General features: G+C 48.6%; 1 protein-coding gene across 3 annotated transcripts in view; it reads left to right on the top strand.

The window, feature by feature from the left end:
- The window catches only part of OXNAD1 (oxidoreductase NAD binding domain containing 1), a 138,073-nt gene extending 117,666 nt beyond the window's left edge, over positions 1–20,407 (top strand). For all 3 annotated transcript variants that reach the window (XM_069648903.1, XM_069648904.1, XM_069648902.1), the window contains 2 exons: positions 19,297–19,405; positions 19,951–20,407. In XM_069648903.1, coding sequence (XP_069505004.1) covers positions 19,297–19,405; positions 19,951–20,108 — 267 coding nt within the window. In that variant the 3' untranslated portion in view covers positions 20,109–20,407. The remainder of the gene's footprint in view (positions 1–19,296; positions 19,406–19,950) is intronic.
- Positions 20,408–21,630: the final 1,223 nt, after the last annotated feature.

Genomic DNA, 21,630 nt, shown 5'->3' with positions numbered 1-21,630 from the left:
TGTGTCCTATAGCATTTGGGGGTCTAAAGGCTGTCCTTGCGGATTCCAGGCTGACAGGCCGCATCCACAAATAGTCTTCTGTCCCTGGCTTTCCCAGTCCCTTTCAGGGGAGTAGTCTCCCCTCCACTCCCCCATACTCCCTCTCACCCATCTCTGCTCTGTGGCTTCATCCCGCCTGTCACCTGGCCACCCCACGCCCCTCCCTTAATGGGTTGAACTCTGCAAACGGTCCTATAGACAGCAGGATTTACAGCACTTATCCCTCACCCTAAACGTAGCACTTCCTCCACTTTTCTGTTCCTATATTGTGCTCTACTGTCCTCCTCCCAGGTTCATGTTTCCATCTCCCCTGCCATCATCTGGTCTTTTAGCCACATCCTGTCGGCCGTTGGGGAAGTACACTGGTCCTCCACTCTGTAAATCAGTGTAACATTTTTGTAAGCATAAAGTGCCACACACATTTAAACGTAAGGTTAAATAAGGTTTAATAGGGAAGCTTGGCTGCCAAAAGGGCAGAAAATAATGTCCGAATAAAGGTGCAACCAATATGTCTGAATAGTTCCAGGGGATGAGAACAAATGCGAGCCCAGGGGAAGCAAAAGTTCAAACAGACTTTCTTCAGATTTGTGCGGCTTCTGGTTCCTGCATTGTAACACAGCAAAAAAGTATTTAGCCACAAAAACAAGTCCTTTATCCAGTTTAGGGGTTATCCTTATTCCTGGTTCTTGGGATGTCCCAACACTTTTCTGGGTTTTCAGGGATTTTGCCCCTTTCTTTAAATGTCTACGTTGTGACATGTTTTGTGGTCGTTCTCTGGGTTTTACACCATCTGTGCTAGTGTGTTGCCCTTAGTGCTAGTGTGTTGCCCTTAGTATAGATGTTGGGTTCTTTGGTCAAGAAAGGGGCCTGCATTGACTCTCGTGGCCAACTACTATATTGCCTCCTGATCCCTAGTGATCTAGCCTCTCCTACTCCTCTCAATTTTCTTCTGCCACTATAATTCCCAGGCTTTCTCCTGCTCCTCCTTCCTTTCTCACTGGTCTATGTACCCCCACTGTTGTTTCTTTTCTTCAACTGCAACCCTGTCATCCTCTTTCCCTTTAATCCCCTGAGTACTACCTTCCTCAACACTGCTTCCCTCCTTAAGATCTTCAAGGGTCTGGGCACCTTCTGCACTCTTTTTGAGCACCACCCTCCTATGCTGTGTTTTATCTACCCTTCTCACTCATCCAGTACTCCTTTCTCGAATTATTGGGCTCCTGCTCCAACCCTTTTTGTGATCAGTTTGGTGCCAATCTGGCCCAGCGCTCTGGATCTCCCCTCTAGTCCTACGGACCCAAGAAGGATCCTGCTCCCTGTGCCCACCTTCCAGTATCTTGCTCCTATTCCAAACACCTGCACTGACAGACTGAGGCTGTGTGCTTTTACAGTGGTATGTTCATGCCTTGCAGCCTCTGTTGAAGCAAGATTAGAGTTTGTGGCAGGGTATGGGTTGTTGGACTCCACCACTCGGTATGACCAACATCTCTGGTGTTGGACTTATTGGCTCATTCCTACCCTTGTGCGGTCTGTCTCACACCCTGGCCCTGCAGCCCAACCTTATTCTGGGTTAAGTGAACACAGGTATGCATACTTGTACAGGGAACCTGGCATTTGTAGTTCTTAAGGCCAAGGTAGGCCTCTAGTGCTTGCTGGACCATGCATGCATTTGTATAGCACCTCCTGCCATAGTCTATGGCATGTAAGTGCTTTTGTGTGTAAGAGCGGCAGAGGCGTTGCATTGGTAGGGAGGAGCAAAGTCGGGTAGATAGTTTGGATGGGGCGAGGGATAAACTAGATGCTCCGGACGCCATGAGAAGGAAATATGGAGGAGCTATCTATACAATTGGACCACATTTATCATGGGACTAAACTGTATTCTATGGGGCGCGGTACTGAAAGGAGGGCGAGCTGGAGCGGTTCGCAGCGCCAGAGGATATGTCCGGAATTTATTCACTGCATGCTGAGCCAGGGCATGTGAAAGCCATTCCCAAGAAAACACAGCAAAGCCCTTCTATGCAACTTCCCTAGGCGCCAGCAACGTTTGGGAGGGCTTAAGTGTCAGAAATCCGAATTTGCCAGGTTTGAAACAGCTCCCTGAAAAGTGAGTGGAATACTCACATTTTGGGGAGTGGGGGGTTCTTCGTGGTTACCAAAACCCTAGGCTAATGCGCAAAGTGCTTAAGGGCACACCCCTTGTCTATGGCTTAGCATTGGTCAGAGATTGGAGTCTTCCAGTGCCATGTCGAGCCAAGGCATGTCTCCCTACGTGAGAGAGGGTATGCCCAGATGTGGGTCCCTTGTTCGCTGCGCCATAGGGAACCAACCTGCACCTCACTGAGGAGGCAGAAACATGTCTGGGGTTGCTTGTGTTTCCATGCAGAGGGGACTTGGCCTAGCAGTTCAGACTGGCTGCTACCATTGATGGCAGTACCTGACATTTGCATATGGCTGGACCCCTTTTGCAATGGCGCAAATGGGATAAAAAGTGTGGTGTGGAAGGTTGCCCAGAGCAGTGCCAGTGGTTCAGAACAATTCAAAACCTTCCAGCACTTTTTTTGTTGTGGCATGTAGAAACCATGCCCATGAAAACACAGCGTGCACATCCTCCCTACTTACTCCCCTATGGCCCAAACAGCTAAGTAGAATAGATGAGAAAGATGGAAGGAACTATGGGCACATTTAAGTGAGGGTCGAATTTCGACAACAGCTTCCTTGGGAGCGGAAGCCTCAGTCAGGCCTCCCTGGAGGTTCCAGAGTCTTGCTAGGGCCTTTAAGGTAATGGTTAAATTGTTGAGAGACAGGAATAGTCTTACTCTGAGGATGGGTGCTGATTGGGAGTTCATTTACATAATCCAACCTTGACTAGCCTTCTCATGCTGGGCTCAGTACTGTGTCTTTTTTAATAGAGGGCATCATCCGAATGTTAGGGCAAAACAGTAACAGTGGCATATGCTCCATTTAACATAATATATCTCCAGGTCTGTCTTCTGTTTTTTGACCTGTTTAAGGTGCTACCTGCTGTCTTGTGGCTGCGTCAGAGGCCCTTACAAATTAGACATATAAAGCAAAACAAAACGAAACCTCAACATAATATAACATGACTTTACCAGTTAGTGTAAAAGGAAACCAACATCATATTCTCCTCCCTCCCCCAAAAGGTAGATTCTAGTTAACCTGCATTTAGCTTTGGGAAAGGAACACATTGACTCAGCAGAACAAGACCTTTAAACAACCTGTTTCTATAGCTTAAAACATAGCATGCCTTAGCATAACATAACGCAACAGTGTAGCATAGTTAATCCTAACTGTGTAGCACTTTAAAACATGGCAGGACATAGATAATATAGATTAGTGCAGGCACGTAGAAAAACAAGCTCTCACTAGGCATCCGAAACAAAAAATGAGTTGACCTAGCAGAACCAGCACTGCACCCACACTCGCCCTCTGCTCCCGACTCGCCGTTTCTGGAATTGAAGTAATCTGCTGCTCTTGGGGTTGACTGTTTTCAAGATGTAAATGGCTGCAGTTTTGTAAGCCAAGGCTCGAGTCTTCACAGGACTCCACCCCTCAGACCCTTCCTTCACTTCTGTGCGGATGGGCCTTTAATCACCTTAACCCAAAAAGGCCCATCATGTACACGGTTGTACATCAAGCAAGTCTATTGTACAATTCTCAGGGGAGCAGTTAGATGTTGTTGCAGTACCAAACTAACCCATCAGTTCACATTTCTTATACAGTTTTGCAAGCATTAAAACACTCCCAAATACTTGATTGCAATCTACCCCCCAAACATGATTGGACAAAACTCTCTTCAAAGCACTTGCATCTTTTCCCAATTCCTGTGTTTTCATTGCCCGGTTTAATCTTGAATAGTCCTCTTCAGCTCATATTCAGGACACACCTCCCCTTAGGATTCATCTATAGTAGGTAATGACGTCAGCACATGGTTAAACATTGATATTGAAACCTAATTCATTACTAGCAATAACCTTTTTAAGCCGTTTAAACCCTAGCTCTTGATTTGCACATGGCTCGCAGGCATATTCCCCGCGATAAGAGGATGGCTGGGTGAATGATTTCTCTGAGTTAGTGATGCTATCTCATTCCCCAAGTCACTGTTCCATTGAAACTTTCACATCTTCAAAACTCCCACTTCATCACACAATTGAAACTCCTGAAAAGCCATAGGCACTGACCAAAATAAATAACAAAACCCCTTCTGTCTCGGGCATCAGGCGATTACATCTAGACCATAAAAACTCATTAATATTTTCTACAGTTGTACTAACCGCAAAGGTTATGAAGTTACGTATTTACCTATCCCCTGGCTCCTAAAATCCCACCAGAACTAATTTCAAAGCCCACTTTGCAAAACAGCGCTCGACTACCACGTTTCTGATTCATTTGCGAGATTCATGAATTAACCATGTATTTGTTTTATTGTACCTTTATGCTTTCATTTTATCTTTCTGCAGGCATGTAAGCTAATCTGTGTTAATTTCTAGACCAACAGGAACACTAAAGTAACATATCTCATCCATAATTAACTACACTTGATTAACCTCTGAAATTGCAACATTGCGCTCAGCTTGCCGCGATCCCCCCAGTTAGCAATACAGTGCGCGCAACATGAACCCCTCGTAATCACAGGGACCCTTCCTGACCACCCCAACACTCTGTCCTGGTGAAAATGATTTCCTTTCATTAAGAAGTGCCATTGATCTTTTAAATAAGACCGGTTATTCCTCTAGGTCAGGGGAAGGATCACCTAGGTCCTTTTTGGTGGGAGAGTGATGGCTCATTCTTTTAGATAACTGGTGGTTTCCATACATGGAGTTTCTTTTATAGTTCATTAATTTTACCTGGGCATTTTGAAGCCCTACCACGAAAATATCTATGGCAAAGCCTTTCGACTTGCTCTCCAAAGGGGCAGCAACACTGTTTGTGGTGGGTTGTATGCCAGAAATCTGAATTTGCCAATTTTGAAATGGCTCCTTGAAAAGCCTGCAAACCAACTTTGATTTATTTGGGGGTTCCCTCTGTAATGTCATGGTTACTGAAGGGATTTCTTTTTGACCAAAACCATAGACTTGTGCTTCTGGGAAGAGTGCTTAAGGGCACAAAGCATGTCATGTTCTCAGTATTGGTGATTGAATGTTCCCTAGTGTCATGGTGAGCTTGATGAAGCCATTCCAGGGACACGCAGACAGCCAAGCCCTTTCCTTCACTGGGACCTCTAACATTTGGGAGGGGTGGGGAGGGGGGGGGGGGGGGGGGAGTCTCTCCATGCATCAAGCTACTCGTCCTGTTTTCAGCAAACTGGGACGTCCTGCGCTCCTCACTTCTCACTTGTCTGCAACTGTCTTGCTGCTAGGCTGCCTGGGGAGTTTGTTTTGCATTGTGCAGTTTCTCCTTTTGAGCAGTTTGTGTCTCTCCCTTCCTCAGGGGCATTCTTCCTTTCCTCCTCCCTTACCCAGAAACTCATTGTCTCTAGAGCTCGTGTCCTCTATATGCTGGACTACTGCAACAGCCTCTTCCTCATTCTTCCTTTATCCTCCCTTCGTCCCCTTCAACTAATCCAGAAAAGGCCTGCAAGATTTATCCTTGGCCTCAAGCCCAGGGACTGCATCTCTCCAACCCTAAATTCTCTCCGCTGGCTTCCGTTTGCTGCAAGGATCAAGTTCATGATCCTCTGCATTACCTACAAGGCTTTCTGGGGCCTGTGACCCCACTACATCCAACTCACTTCCTAAATACATCCCTGTTAGAGACCCCCCTCCTTCTCCACCACCCCTTTTTGTCTCATGCACACTTTACCCTGCACTTCCACATCACTTTGCGCTGACCGCCCCCCTCCTTGCACAATTCTTTTTTTTTAATGTTATTTTTGCATTTTAGTAAAACTTGTGTACACACAAGCCCAAACAGTAGGCTACCAACATGCCGCCGTTGCCCCCCCACGACCGCCGCCCCACCCCCCGTTAATCCCATTTCACAACAAGCTTCTATTGTTTTTGCTTTACTCGGGTGTAGTTTGTGGTGGCTGATCAGGAGGCTCGGTAGGCGCAGTAATGAGATGTACGGGCCCCCAATATCTGGGGTCTTGCGTGGTGGGGTAGTGTTTTTATAAATTCAGTTTGTTTCTTGGCAATATATGATGTCTCTCCTCCAGTTCGCTGGTGTGGGGGGTGTACCACGTCCCCAAGCCATGGCCACTCTTCTGCGTGCCAGTACCAATAGCATGCTTGCCAGTTTAACGTGCGGGGACAGGTGTCTCGTTCGCCCAAGGAGTGCCACTAGTGGTGAGTGCTCCACCCTCTCGCCGATTATTGCGTCAGTTTCATCAAGCACATCTGACCAGAATTTGGTCACTGTTGGGCAGCGCCACGCCAGGTTCAAAAAGTCAGCATCAGGGATCCCACATCTGTCACAAGATGCGTTTGACCCGGGGTGATGTCTGTTTCTTTTTTTGGGGGTATAATAGGTTTGGTGCAGAAAGTTGAAGTGGGTTTGTTTGAAGCGGGAGTTGAGTGCCACATTTTGAGTCTGTTAGATATAGTCCCAGTTTTCATCTAGAATGGGTGTTTGTAGCGTGGTTTCCCATCTTGCTTTCGTTTTGGGGTTCGATGGTAGAGTGTCCATGAGCAGGGCTTTGTAGATAGATGAGACCAATTTGCCCTCCCCCTGTGCCTGGATAACTCGGGTGGTTGTTGTGGAACGATGGAATGAGGGCCTGAAGGGTGTACCGCACTCTGAAGTAGATAAAAATATCAAGGGAGGAGGTGCTACCTTTCTCCTTCGCTTGCTGCAGTGTTATGAAGGTATCTTGTATGAAAAGGTCACCTAGTGTATTTATTTTGCATTTGTCCGCCCAGTTCAGATATACTTTCTCAGTGGTGAGTGGGATCCCGGGGATGAATTTAACGGGTAGTAGAGGAGAGTATCTAAACTGTATCTTGTACTTTTGGGTCATTTTCCACCATATTGTGTAAGTAGATTGCACTATGTTCAGCGTTGTGTGTGGCACAGCCTGTTTGCAGATGATCACGGCCCTTAGTAGGTTGGGTGAGGCTAGTGCCCGTTCGACCTGTACGTGTGGCCTTACGAACTGGCGCTTATACCAGTGACTGAGGAACTGGGCTTGTGCTGCCCAGTAGTACCTTTCTAAATCGGGTAGAGCTAGGCCACCTTTAGTGACGGAGTACGAGGGACGAGTATGCCACCCTTGTGGGTTTGCCCGACCAAATGAGGTCTAGAACTAGACTTCTCAGATTACCCAGGAAGCGCCCAGACAACAGGATGGGGATGTTGGAGAATAGATGCAGGAGTTTGGAAGAATTACCATTTTTACCAGTGATGCTCTTCCCCAGAGTGTGAGTGGTAGTTTTCCACCTGTTCACCTCATCTCTTAATGATTTCAGTGTGCTTTCGTAATTGAATATGTCGTGGTGGTTCAGGGACATTCGGATTCCTAGGTATCGGACATGGGCTTTTTCCCAATGGAAGTTGAAATCGTCGTGAACTATTTTGGTTTTGTGTTTAAGGGAAAAACGATTGATTTAGATTGATTTTCAACCTTGATACCAGCCCAAACTTTATTTTTTCTCGCATGATCAGGTTAAGGTTTTCGCTGGGGTTTTGCATGTACAGGACTATGTCGTCGGCATAGAGGGATATTATCAGACGGTGAGGTCCTATTTTGAGCCCCCTTTGAATTTGGCGTTCCCTGAGGCCCGCTGCTAAGGGCTCCATCACAAGGGCGAATATCATGGCAGATAGTGGGCATCCCTGCCTGGTGCCGCGTTGCAGATTAATATATGCCGAGCAAGTTGACCCAAGAGGGATTGCTGATAGGGGCTGATTGTAGAGAAGTGAAACCAGCTTAATAAACTGTTTCCCAAGTCCGAGCTGTTGCAGCACGGCAAACAAAGGGCCACTCAACGGAGTCGAACGCCTTTTTGGCATCCAGCAGCACCGCCACCGCCTGCTGTTCGGGGTCGAGGGCTGCCAGAACCCCGAACATTCTATGTATCCCGAATGTAGTGTTTCGGCCAGGTACGAATCCTGCCTGGTCAGTGAGTACCAGTGCAGGCATTAGCGGGAGAAGTCTGTTAGCGAGGATCTTTGCCAGGATTTTATTGTCGAGATTAATTCATCATATGGGGCGATAGGATTTACAAACTTCGGGTGGTTTGTCTTTTTTGTGTAGCAGTATTACGTTGGGTTCTCTTACTGTCTGTGGGAGAATGCCAGATTCGATCGCTTCTTCGAAGACATTTAGCAGAAGAGGGGCTATGAGGGGTTGGCGAAGTGTTTATAAAACTCACCAGTTAACCCATCCGGCCCCAGGGCTTTGGATGGCGGTAGGCTTTCAATGGCTTCTTGGATCTCATCCAGCGTTATGGGATCGTTCAGCGGCTCACGGAGTTCCCTTTCCACCCAGTACAGTTCTGTGTCGTTGAGGTAGTTCCGGATTGCCTCGGTATCTGCCGGGCGCCCGGCGCTGTATTGATCTTGATAGAATGCCCTGAATACTTCGACTATGTCTTCTTCTTCTTTGTGCAGCATATTTCCCTGCGGTGTTCGGATACCATCCACCCTTGTTGGCCTCCTGTCTGCAGCTATAAGACTAGCAAGAAGGGCCCCAGGCTTCTGGCCTTCGCCATATTGTCTAATTCTATGATTGTGGCCCAGAAATTTTAACTCCCGTTCAGCTAGGTTTTTGAAGTTGAGGAGTTCTTCTTTCAACATTGCCTGGATGTGGTCTGAGTTGTGAGCGGCTTGCTGCTTTTCCAGTTCCTTCAGGTGTGCTTCGCTGGTCCCTAGATCACATCTGATAAGTTTCAGGATTCCGTTTTCTTTGTCTAGACAGATGCCCCTTACATAGCATTTGAGTGATTCCCACAGCACTGACACCCTTGGCTTAGGATGAGTTGACGGTGCCATGGTTAATTATAAGAAAGTTGCTGATTTCCTCGCTTAGTTCAGTGGCAAATATTTGATCTGCAAGAGATCTGGGTTCAAAACGCCATTGGGGGGGCGTGGTCTGGTAGTCGGCAAGCAGCATTCGAGTAATACCGTGGCGTGGTCCGAGAAGGTTTTGGGGAGTATTTGGCAGCTGCCCCATTGCCCGTTGCTGTGTGCAGAGACTAGCAGATAATCGATGCGGGAGTTCGTATTATGGACACTTGAGTGGTATGTGTAGTCTCTGAGTTCCCAATTCTGGATCCTCCATATATCTGATAGGTCAAATGCTTTGCATATCTCCTGCACTTGTAGGCTGGCCTTGGACGGGTGCGCGGTTGTTGGCTGTGATTTATTTTTCTGTGGGTTGAGATGAGTATTCAGGTCGCCTCCCCAGATTATGGTAGCGTTTTGCACTTGCGCAAGGCGGGACAGGACCCAGTCAAAGTTGTTTGCGCCGTCTGTGTTGGGGGCATAGGAGTTGACGAAAACCACCTCCTCTACCTCCACCATGCCCCGAACCAAAAGAGCCCTTCCATCGTTCTCTTTCCGTTTTGATCAAGCGAAACCCCAGCAAAGTGTGAAGTATTGCGACTCCCCTGGCTTAGGATGAATATGAAGAGAAGTAGCAGTGGCATCCCCAGCCGCGGGCCCACGGGTGTTCGTCTTGAGGTAAAAGGTGGGTCTCTTGAATCATCGCCACCTCGAGTAATTGCAGGATCTTTCGCGTCTTGGCCGGGATGTTGCCCCCTCTAATGTTCCAAGTTGCTACTTTTAATTGGAACGAGGATGTTTTGTATGGAGCCCATTTGCGGAGAAAGCGGTGGGCCTTGGGGCGGCTGGATTGCATGGGAACTGCATCAGGCGGGAGGGCGTGCGAAGGGCGGCGGCGGGGCCCGGGACGAGGCCTGCGGTTAGGCCATGGCGCGCGTTTCAAACAAAAACGATAAAACAATTTTCCTTACACGGACAACCCCCAACTCGTCCGTTTGGAACTCCCCCAACTAGGACACAAAGCGTGCTGTGCACGGGGCGCAAGTGGCCTTCCGCGGCTTAGTCCCCAACCTCCCGTTTACGAAGATTGACCTGATGGCTTGTTTCCTTCTTGCTTTGGATCAGTGACGTGGGTGTTCATCAAGGCGGGACTCTCCCTGCTCTTTCTCTGTTCGTGGCTCCGGACATTTGGTTTGCAGATTTATATCCCTGGCTGTCTAGGAACAGTGTGGCTTCATCGGGGGAGTTGAAGAAGTGGGTATTTCCCTCAAGTTGAATGTGAAGCCTCGCCGGGAAGAGAATCGAGTACGTGATTTAGTTGGCGCGCAATCTGTGTTTTAACATGGGTGAACGATCTCCTTTGGGCTTGGGCTTGGACTGACGGCGAGAAGTCCGAGTAAAACTGGATGTCGTCCCCATCAATGTGGAGTTTGCCCTTTTCTCTTGCCATTCTCAGGATCGCGTCCCTGTCCTTGTAGCTTAAGATCTTGGCGATGATCGGGCGGGCAGGAGCTCCCGGAGCAGGTCTTATATTTGCGACAGAACTGCGGGACCAAATAGCTCAGTGCATAGCTTTTCGATGTGCTCCTCCATTCTATTTGGTAGTTGTTGTTCTCTGACTCCGACTTTCCTAATTTTTGGCCAGTACGGTTTTCATTTGGCCCTCAAGCGTGGAGACTCGGGAGTTGAGTGCTGATGTGCCGTCGTCCAGATCTGACACACTCTGTTCGACGGAGTCGAGCCTGTCACTGTGTTTGTCGAGACGGTGTTGCAGCAGGTCCACCTTGGACGAGAGCGAGTCTATCTTGCTGTCCAGGCCACCTACCCCGGCTTTTTAGTTCCATCAGGATTTCCCTAATGTATGTCTGTTGCAGTTGCTCTACCTCCGATGGATTATTGGGGGCGGTGTTCCGGCCTGGGCGTTTTGGGTGCTGGGCCCGCGTCAAAATTGAGTCTTTTCTGGGACTTGTCAGGCTTCCCCATCTTGATCTTGGCGGGTGAATGGGCGCAGTTCGGTTGGTAGTCCTGTGATGTGGACGGCGGTGTCGGAGCGTCCGATTTTTGAGTTTTAGAAAAGGCGCTGACGAGGCGTGCACGAATGTAGGGATGCAGTGCAGTCTTGCCGGGATTTAGTCTATCATTCTTCGTCTCAATTCGTCTCAGATTTAACCGCTGTGTGCCGCGCAAGGGGCTGAGACCCAGCCGTGCGGAAAGTCGGTATGGGCTAAGATGGCGGGGGTGCCTCAGAGCGACCCTTTCTTACTAGCGTAGCGTAGACTTGCCGTCCTGCTTGTTTTGTGTGCTTCTGTTCACTCCGACACCGTCCTTCTGCTGGCTGTGAGCGTGTAGCTGCTCCGCAGGGCCAGAGAGGTGGCGCTCCCGTCCCGAGAGATTCTTGCAGTGCTGCTCTCCGGAGTCCTATTCCCGCTGTTGCCTGTCTCGGTAGGTCTCACAGGTGGCTCCTGTACGTCTACGGAGGATTGTGGCCAGGCGGGCTGGTGTTCCAGGGGCCCACGCCGTTCGCGGTTCTGTGGCCTGCACCACACAGTGGGTTTCTCGTGGAAGGCGAGCCCGATTCTCTCCGGATTTTCGGCAGGGCCCGATTCTCACCGGAGGTTCTGCGCTAGGGTAGTGTGTTTCTTGCGAATTTAATGATTCGCCTCAGGATTGCCGCGATTAAACAGGATTCATGCGGGAGGTAGCCGAGAGCTTACAGGGGAGCGGCCATCTTGGTCGGCCCTCTAGCGCCCTCTCTCCTTGCACTTGCACAATGCGGATGTCACAAGGCCTAGTAGGACTTTTTTTTTTTTGTTTTGTTATCTTTCTCACTTGTCTCCCCCCCGCCCTTTTTTTGTGCTTTGTGGTGCCTCAAAACCCCATTTGTTGTATAGGTGCCTTGCAAATGCACAATAAAAAGTCAGGCTATGATGACGGAATAAAACGATCTTAGGGACGTTGACGCGTGAAGGACCATGGGGATTGCATTACTGACGAGCCCAGTTGAAATCCATTTTTTTGAGTTTCGAAAACAAATCATGTAATACTCCACCCCTAGATGTCGGCCTATGCATAGCATGTGAATCTAAGTAGATACAAGCATCAGAAATATGATAATGGTGAGTAATGTATAATATTTATATTTCTGAGGCTTGTGAATCTGATATGGCATTTATAACGTGCCTATAGGCAAGTGTTTCAAGGCGCGACAAGGCAAGCGAGGGAGGGTGCGGGGGACAGAGGGAAGACGGACAACGATCTTACTAGGCCAGGTGACGTTGAGATCGCGCGTGCAGGGGCAGGGTGGAAAGAGGAAAAGGGGGAGGGAGGAAGTGCAGTACATAGAAAACAATAAAATAAATAAAAGGTGTTGCAAGGGTAAGTGCAGACATCAGGTGTCAAGTGCCGATGGGGGGGGGGCTGTAGGGATACAGAAACCGTCTGAGTGCAAGGGTTGCCAGGGGGACAGTGCAGGTGTGGAACTGGCAGGGAGGGGACCTGGGCCTGATATCAGACTGTAGCCAGGTAACCAGTGCAATTTCAGTTTAACCAGGGGATCAGCAGGGGGGAGGAGAGAAAGCAGAAGCAAAGAGGAAGGTCTTGAGGTGCTTCCGGAACCGGAGATGGTAGGCAGGGAGGCTGTTCAGAGGTAGGCCCCAGCAGAAGAAAGATCTACCATCAACTCGTTGCTTGAAGTGACTGACCCTGAGGGAGTTGGAGGCTGATGAGCGAAGAGCTTGAGAAGGAAGATAATTAGGAAGAGAGTTGAAGGTATTGAGGTTCCCGGCCCCAGAAGGCCTTGTGGACAGTGCAGAGGGTTTTGAACTTAATCCTGCTGCCACTGGAAGCCAGTGCAGAGATTTCAGTTCTAGAGAGATACGATCCCTGGGCTTGATGTGGAGGACAAGTGTTGCAGTTCTGTTTTGGATGATTTGCAGAGGGCGGAGAGTAGAGGCAGGCAGATTTAGAAAAAACCTGTCGCAGTAGTCCAGCCTAGAGAGAACCAGAGCTCTAGAGACAGTGAGCTTCTGGGGAAGGGAGAGGAAAGGAAGAATGCCTCCGAGGAGGTGCAGCCGGTAGTATGACTTCTTAGATGTCAGAGATGTGAGGAGAGGAGGAGTATGGAGTCGAAGATGACCCAGAGGTTTGTTGCCCCACAGGTGGGAACAGGAAGAGAGCCAGGGGAGGCTGGCCAGAGACTGGCAGGAGAGGAGGGAGCAGGTGTGCCAATGAGGAGAATCTGCCTTATTAGCATTAAGGCAGAGATCATTGGCGGCACAGCAGACAGACGGGGATGAGAGAAGAGGTGGTGGAAGGTTGCCTGAAAATGAGCCAAGTGTTGTCCGCACAACACTGAAATTTGGGGCAGAGAGCAGCAATGCGGTGGGCAAGAAGTGCCAGATGTTGGTTGAACAGTCTGGAGAGAGGTTGGACCCCTGGGGAACACCACAGGTAGAGATGGAGGAGAGGAAGGACCCAAATTGGACCTGGGAGGGTCGATCGGAGAGGAAAGACGTCGGCCAAGCCAGGGTCTGATTGGTGATGCACAGGTTATTGTGGAGACAGTTGTGCAGGATGGCATGGTTGGCCCTGTCAAAGGCAGAAGAGGGATTAACCCTTTAAGTGCCATGGGTTTTCCCTCCCAGTACCAAGGCCTTTTTTGGTGATTTCGGTATGTCGCCATTCAATGCCTTGTAACATATTTGTTACATGAGAGATCTCGGCCAAATTTGGCCGCTTTTTTCCCACATGTAGGCGGTCGTAACGCCACCCAGGAATCCTAGGTTGCTGTAGGAGGGTGCGAGAAAATAACCAAAAACGGCGAAAAAAGGTTGGGTTTTTCCAAAGAATGCCAATAATAAGATGTACAAAGAAGCCTGTGTTTTTTCCTTATAAGAGTTAGGAACAAGTGGTTTGCTGTGCTGAATTCCCCAATTTCCTGGCTTTCAAGAACAGGTTGAGTGGAAACGAAAAATAATTATTTTGATGTGGTTATCAACCGTTTTGTGAGAGGTAGGCGATTTTGTCAATTTTTGGCAATTGGACATGCGTGGACGGAATGTAAGAAAAGGGTAGGAAAGCCGAATTGGAGGGCAGAAAGGCATACATTTCTGAAAAGTAGACAAAATTCCAAGTTTAGGAAGGGGTGATTTGCTCAGGTCAAGCAACAATTAGGTAGGGGAAAATTCCATAGTTTTGGGGGGGGGAAGCGGGAAAATGACTGGAAATGGAAGTATGTGGTGGACATGGTTTGCTTGGTACGGCAATGGCTTCTATGAATTTTGAGGAAAAAAATGCTGCGCTACATTCTGCTGACGCAGTTAGGAAATCACACATTTTTTGTAGTGTTTCACAAAACAAGCAATACCACAAGCCAAACACTGAGCCATGGTACACAGGAGTGTTATGCTTGTGGCCTGAACAGACATACTTAGCATGTGTAAATCAGGAAAAATGTGGTGAGGAATGGTAAGCATACATTTTTTGAAAGAGCACAGGCAGACCTTTTCAAGGGTAGGTGACTTGTGCAGGTTACAAATGTGTGTGGTGCCTAAAGCAGCGACTAAATGTAGGGCACATTTGGGAAATGAAAGGGTTGTGTGACAAAGGGCACCAGCAAATGGGTCGAAACGTTATGAAAACCACGCAAACTCTACCAATGTCATACCTTCCCACGTTTCCACAGGTGTCCCGATGAAAATGGTACCTCACGTGTGGTTGCAGCTACCTGGGCGCCAAGGGGAAAGCCGAAAACGCAGCCAACCCCAAGTCTTTTCCAACAGCAGAATTTGTGGAATTCTGTTCAAGTGCACAGCATACATATATGGGCCTAGGGTGTCCAAGCCACCAAGGAAAACTGGGAACCCCATGCATTTCCGAAATGAGGACCCCTGTGGGAATGCGCAGAGGTCTGACTTGCGCAATTCGGCCCACAATGTATTACCCAGAAACCCTGGCAAAGTCTGAAATGTGGCGAAAAACCCCCAATTTCCGCACATTTCACCCGGCGCAACCACCGAAACACGCTGCCAACACATGGCCTACCTTCCCGTGTTCCCACATGTGTCCCGATGAAAACGGTACCTCACATGTGAGGGGTGCAAAGGGCAAAGCCGAAAACACAGGTAACCCCAACTCTTTTCGCACAGTACAATTTTGACTCATGTGCACACCATACAGATTTGGGCCTAGGGCAGAGGTCTTCAAACTGTGGGGTGTGCCCCCCCAGGGGGGCGCAGCCGCATCCCAGGGGGGGGGTGCCTGAGCCCAGCATGAAATGTAAAAAATAAAATACATAATTTAAAAAAAAAAAAATGTATTAATTTTTTTAGATTGGAGGAAATGGGAAGGGGCCGCTCACATGGTCAGACTGGACCATAAAACGGTCTTAGGCACCAATGAAAAAATGGCCAGCAGTTGCAAATGGATATTCAGTCCTTTAGTCAGACTGTTTGAATAGTACCCAAGGGGTTGTTTTACAAATGGTGATATTTAAAGAGTATTTATTCAGCAACAATGGTCAAAACTACTAGCTGCATAGAGAAGTAACTCCTCAAACTGGCCCACATTGGCCAAAAAAGTGGCCCATTTTGACTGGCCTACACTAGCCTTTTGCATTTTTGGTACGGTCATCGCCCTATTGCCCTATAGGCCAGTCAAAGCCTTCCGGCTCATCCATAATGGGCGAGGGAGCGTCCACCCACCGGCCACCTCACCCATTATGGAGGAGCTGAGGAGCCAGCCCAGTGAAACACTGAGCACTCCCTCAGCTGCTTTTACAGCTGAGGGAGTGCTCCTGGGCTGGCTGAACTGTCAAAGGGAAGCACTGTTTGCCTTTGACAGTTCCTTTCCCCAGCCGCACATGATCACTGAGCCATGCAACGCTGGGGGTGTTTTGCTTCGCCAGCCTTCCACAGCTCATTGGAAATGCTGGCCTGGGCACTGCATGTATGTATGTGTGAGGGGGTGCTCCTGCGCCTCCTCACACATATGGGCAGAGCAACCTGAAGCCGAGCATTTTAGCAACCACACGCAGGCCCTTGCAGAAGGTACATTTATGGCGATTTATTTTTTTATTTAAATGTTTATGGATGTTTGTATGCTTGTGTTATGGGACTGTGGTGGGAGCAGGATGGCCGGTAGCACTGGGATAGTGGTGGGACTAGGGTGGGGAGAGCCCAGGGTCTGTACTGGGAGTAGGGTGCGGTGACGGCACGCAAAAGTTCATAGCGATTTCTACATACTGTCCATCTGGCACTTTTGGGGGGGCCCGGCCTGCCCAAACTTTGCTCAGGGGAGGCCCCAGGCCAAAAAAGTTTGAAGACCACTGGCCTAGGGTGTCCAAGCCACCAAGGAAAACTGGGAGCCCCATGCATTTCCAAAAAGGACACCCGTGGGAATGCACAGAGGTCTGACTTGCGCGAAACGGCCCAGAATTTATTACCCAGAACCCCTGACAAAGTGAACATTGTGTTTTTCCCCACCAAATATCACACTTTGTCGGGGATTGTGGGAAATACATTCTGGGCCGCTTCGCGTAAGTCAGACCTCAGTGCTTTCACACAGGTGTTCGCTTTTCAGAAATGCACGGGGTTCCCAGTTTTCCTTGGTCTCTAATCTCCATCTCCTACGTCTCAAGGAGCCCACGACCTTGCAGGACACTCATACCCCCTTAGTCTTCCCAAAATCAACTGAGTGGAATGCTTTGATAAGGAAAATGTCCTGTTTTGTAGATTTTATGGACAGACTCCCTGATTTAGAAATCCCCAAGCCTTACCACAGGGAGTAGGGGCAACCAGGGCTGAACCACCTGCCAAGGTGCCTCGTGTAGACACCTTTCAGCCTAGTACCTCCAGCCAGGCCCACTCCGCTGGCTCTTGACCCCTCTCAAGACATCTATATTGTGGACCGCTCACGTGGGCAGGACCCCAGTTACCAGGGTGACCAAGGAGACCAGTGTGGCCAGGATCAATATTATGATGAGGACATCTACATCATCCAGTCCCCAGATAACTAGGATCAACCAGTAGCTGATTCATTAATTGATAACCAGCTGCAATATAATGAACTTCTTTTCAGGACGCCCAGCATTTTAAAATTGACACCCAGGAGGCACAGCTCGACGAGCATTTCATGGAGGTAATCCTCGGCGGCGACAAGAAATCTGCCACGCAGTTCGTCTGAAGTTGCATACAGCCCTCCCTCCTTACACCCAACCTTACCAGGGCCGTCAACCTCCGTATTGAAAAGGTGTGTAGGCCGGCCCACACCGACCAGATTCCTTAATTGTCACCACAACAAGAAAGAACGGGCACACCTCTGGCCTCCGCAGAGACCCTGTCTGATAAATAAAGCGAGACAATCTACACCTTTGGCAGAAAGGTAGTTTTCACAGCTGCCTACCAAACTAGACTAGCCAACAATACCACCCTTTTAACTAGTTATATAGCTGCCACAAAAGGGACAAGCTTGAAAAACAAATTGACGCTGTTCCAGAGCCTCTAAAATCACATCTAAAGACATTAGCAGAGGGCAAGCAGGTGGCTAACTGCATCTTAAAAAAACAACTTGGATGCCGCAGACAACACAGACCACATCATAGCTGAGGGCACGTTGATAAAATGTCATGCCTGGCTATCGCAGTCTGGATTTAAGTTGGTAACGCAGGCCATACTATTAATATGATCATTGAGCCCAATGCCCTTTTCGGTAAGGCAGTTGAGGACGCCCTTAAGAGTGCCAAAGAAGAATAACCTTCAGTCTCTCTGGCAGCTTTGCTACACACCCTTTGTCCACAGAGGGGCTTTTAATACCAGAAGGACCCACAGCGATCCTCCAGTTACAACCAGGGTAGCCAGTCACCTTCATGTGGCACCTCTCGGGAACAGTCGTCCTCCAGCTTTCAAAGATGCTACAAAAGGTCCAGGCGTCACAATTGCTACACACTTGCAATGCTTTGGACCAAACTAGAGGACAATTCCAGGTCTGGGTTAGTCAGGAAGCAAGTCTGGCACAGGCCTCGCTGTGCCCCGCGGACTAGACCATGCATACTGAGATTGGCACCCTACTTCATAAGTTCTCACAGCTGCTCTTCTGAGATGACAAAACAAGCAGGTTGTGGGGGAAGAAAGCGGAACATGTGGTCTCACCACCTGAGCCTACTGTCGTGAGGCCTCTGCACTGCGTACAAGCTCTTCCTGTGAGCACTGAAGTCCACAAGCAGCAACTATGCTGATCCCCCCCCCCCCCGAGCAACAGTGGGTTTTATTTCCAGAGCTGCATTAAGCAGCTACTTGCAAAAACGCTCACAAGCTTCCTGCATGATGTGGTCTTTGCTGCCCCATTTACACACCAGTCACACTTATCAGAATCTTGAATTCAATTGGGTACCTAAATAGACCACAGAGACAAAAGAACTCTGCAGCTCAGGGTAAGGAAGGATTGCAGACAAAGAGCCCGCAGTCCGGTGTGCTTTCTCTTTGACCGCCATAGATTGCTGCCACTAGTTTGTCAGTGGGCATAACAGTGGGATGTTAATCCGAGCATGAAACGATTTCAGCCGATCTCTGGGTGCATAAGCTGGAGACTAAGTTGACCCTACAATGTTGCAGCAGGCACGTGTGCAGAGTACATGGACCTGGCGCACCTCCTCTGTCGCCTGTGCATGACGCATAGATCTGCTTTAACAGGGCATTAATAAAGGCACTGATTTAAGAGACGGCAGGCTTTCTTAAGTCTACATGGTTTTAATTAAAGTGAGTACTTTGCTAAGTTCGTCTCACAGTTGAAAAGCCCTGTGCACGTTTACTTCATGTTGGACATCCGTATCTGCAGATGTTCTAGACAATGAGTGAGTAAAGCATTATTTCTTGGTTGGAGGCGGCCTGTATACATTGCTGGGGAGCTTGGTGAGCTAGCAGCCTGTGGTGGACATGTGTGTGTAATAGGAGGGTCACCGAGACATGTGCATGCCGAACATGGCTCAGAAATGAATCGAGTTGGTTTCAATTGGTTGGGTGAAGCTAACCATGCGTACAGGTGTCAAGGTGCACCTCTGGGGTCTGCAGTGTATAAATAGTCCATCATAACCATAATATTACTGCTATTATTTATAGTACAGGCCTGATTGAGATGTCAGTCTCCTCCATTCTTCCCCCGCTCTTCCTGTCCCAAACCACCAGCGCACCTCCACGATTTGCTATTTGATTCCAGGGCAGCGCAGATTCGATTCTTGGGTTGTGCACCAAACTTCTGAATGTGTTCATGCTGTGGTCTTACCAAGTCTGTGTCCTGTTTCAGAAAAAGATCCTCGAGTTGATGGGCCAGTTTCCTGGGAAGATCGCCTGCAGCTTCCACGTCACGCAGCAGAACGCACAGGTGTGCACAGAACTACAGCCCTATGTCACTGGTGAGTCCATGTCTTCTCGTAAACCACCAGTTCGACTCCGGGGGCTGGGAATTAATGGGGGCTGTGGGGTGTCTGTCTGGACTGCTTTCCTAGAGGAGCTATTGGATCCGTGGTCCTTTCTGGGACAGCAGGAATCTCAGCCTGATTTTCAAAGGTGGGAATGGGGGATTGTATCTGGTAGTCTTCATTCAGCTCAATTCTCTGGACGTGTCACTGTCCTTATTCTATGAGGTGTTTCCAATGCCCCGTCTAGTGAGACACAACTTTGTAGCACTGTCACCTCCCCCACCACTCCCTCCTTTTATCCCATCTTACCAGTGACTAAGTTCCAGGTGTGGCCCTTGCTTTTGTGGGATACCCCACTTCAAGCTTTCTGTGCCTTTTTCATTTCTCTGACACGGGACCCATTGCAAGAACATGAAATGCCCCTGTAGATGTTTCTGAAGAAAGACATTAAGACTGCGCTACCGTCTCTTGTAGCGTCCCCTTTCACTGAAGAAGATGCAGCATCGCATGGTATAACGGAACCTTTCTTTTCTTTACAGAGGGCAGAATCTCAGAAAAGGACCTTGCTACCTCTGTGCATGACACGAATAACCTCTATTACATCTGCGGCCCGCCCCCCATGATTGAGGCAGTCTGCGGGCAGCTTGAGGGCATGCGGGTGCCCAGGGAGCGAATCCGTTTTGAGAAATGGTGGTAGCCAATCCCACAGCTGAAAGTGGAATGGGAAAAGTAGACTCTGAGGATGGAGTGGAGCCCAACGTCCGCACTGTAGCATCGCGGGCAGCATGTCTGTGCTCAGCAGACTGCGCGATGGTGCGGAGGATGCTGATCATGCTGCAGGAGAATATTCTGCATACATGCAGGAATGCACAGGCCCAGGGAATTGAAGGGAATTGAACTTGCTCTTCCTATGTACACACACTCCACTGTTGACTGTGCTTTGAATACAATAATGGAACCTTGGAATTTCTATAAAATATTGGTATTTAAAGGTGACTGACTGCATCTGATTTTCATTACTGCTTTTGTGCCTAAAGACAATCGTGGTTGTGGCCATGTGTCCATCCTTGGAGGTGTGGCCACACTAATGGGGCAAGGCCACATACAGTTGTAGGTGCTTTGCTCTAACACTGGCGCATGATCTAGTGCTTTATTTTATTTATTCATTTGGACTTTTACAAAGTTGCTTCAAAGTACTGGTGTGGAGTGCCCATTACAGTCCCAGAACTTCCCCCATTTTCCTGCCACTTCCAGCGCTGCTCACGCTTTGCGCCCTCCCAATGCGTTTTGCCGTGCGGCAGGCTTGATCCTTTACAGCAAGATCTAGACCTTTCATATATTTTTCTCACTTTCCCTGGCTTTTGAAAGGGTCCATTGTGTGGCATAATTAACACTAATATGCATAACGTGTGGCTGCCACCATTGTATGTTTGTAAGAACTTTAGTTCTTGTGTGGGAATTTTTAATAAATAGTTGCTTCATTCCTAATGCATTTTCGTTCACCTTTCCACAACCGATCTGCATCCGCCCTTTGTCTTTAAGCGGTGTCCACGTAATCGCAAACTCAATAGTTCCGATGGGCTGGCGCTCCTGAGAGTCATTACCACAAAGTATTGGATCGCGTGGGTCGTGAATGAAAAGCTAACTTAAGAATATCCTGAAAGGTGAATCTGGTGGGATCACTGCTGGAGCTCCTTGGCAGATTCCTGACTCCTAGGAGGGAGGAGGTTAGCAGATTGAGTGATCCTTGGCCCCTATAGAGTGGGAGGATCACTGAATTCTGGTTTGAAAGGGTGCTTTGAGTGAATTTGAAAGCCTGGTGCAGTTTAAAGGTATTTTGTTATTTTGCGGAGGGGTAGAGGAGGGAGGTGGCTTAATTTATGGAATAAAGATATGTGAGGGCTTGTATAAACCCAAATCTCATAGATGTTTCTTGACCTGTTATTGTGAGCACTGAGCTGGAGAGCATTGTAGGGAGAGTAGACCGTTTTGTTTCTTCGGCAGGTGTGTGTGTGTGTGTGTTTGTGTGTCCTAGTTGACATATCTCTGGTTTTCCTCCATTGAGTTTTAAAGTGGTTTGGTGCATCCAGTTTTCCATTTTTGAGAGCCATTAAATGACTACCTCAACAGATATGAAGTGAGACAGAATTGGATTTGGTTTGTTAGGATATTGTGGGGATTCGGAGAGGGAGAGGGAGAGCAGATAAATGACAGTTGGT

This window comes from Ambystoma mexicanum, chromosome 2q, assembly GCF_040938575.1.
Source record: "Ambystoma mexicanum isolate Mex_15411 chromosome 2q, UKY_AmexF1_1, whole genome shotgun sequence".
In the NCBI taxonomy this organism is placed as follows: Eukaryota; Metazoa; Chordata; class Amphibia; order Caudata; family Ambystomatidae; genus Ambystoma; species Ambystoma mexicanum.
The sequence above is the reverse complement of the archived record's forward strand: the minus strand, read 5'-3'. Positions and strand labels throughout refer to the sequence as shown.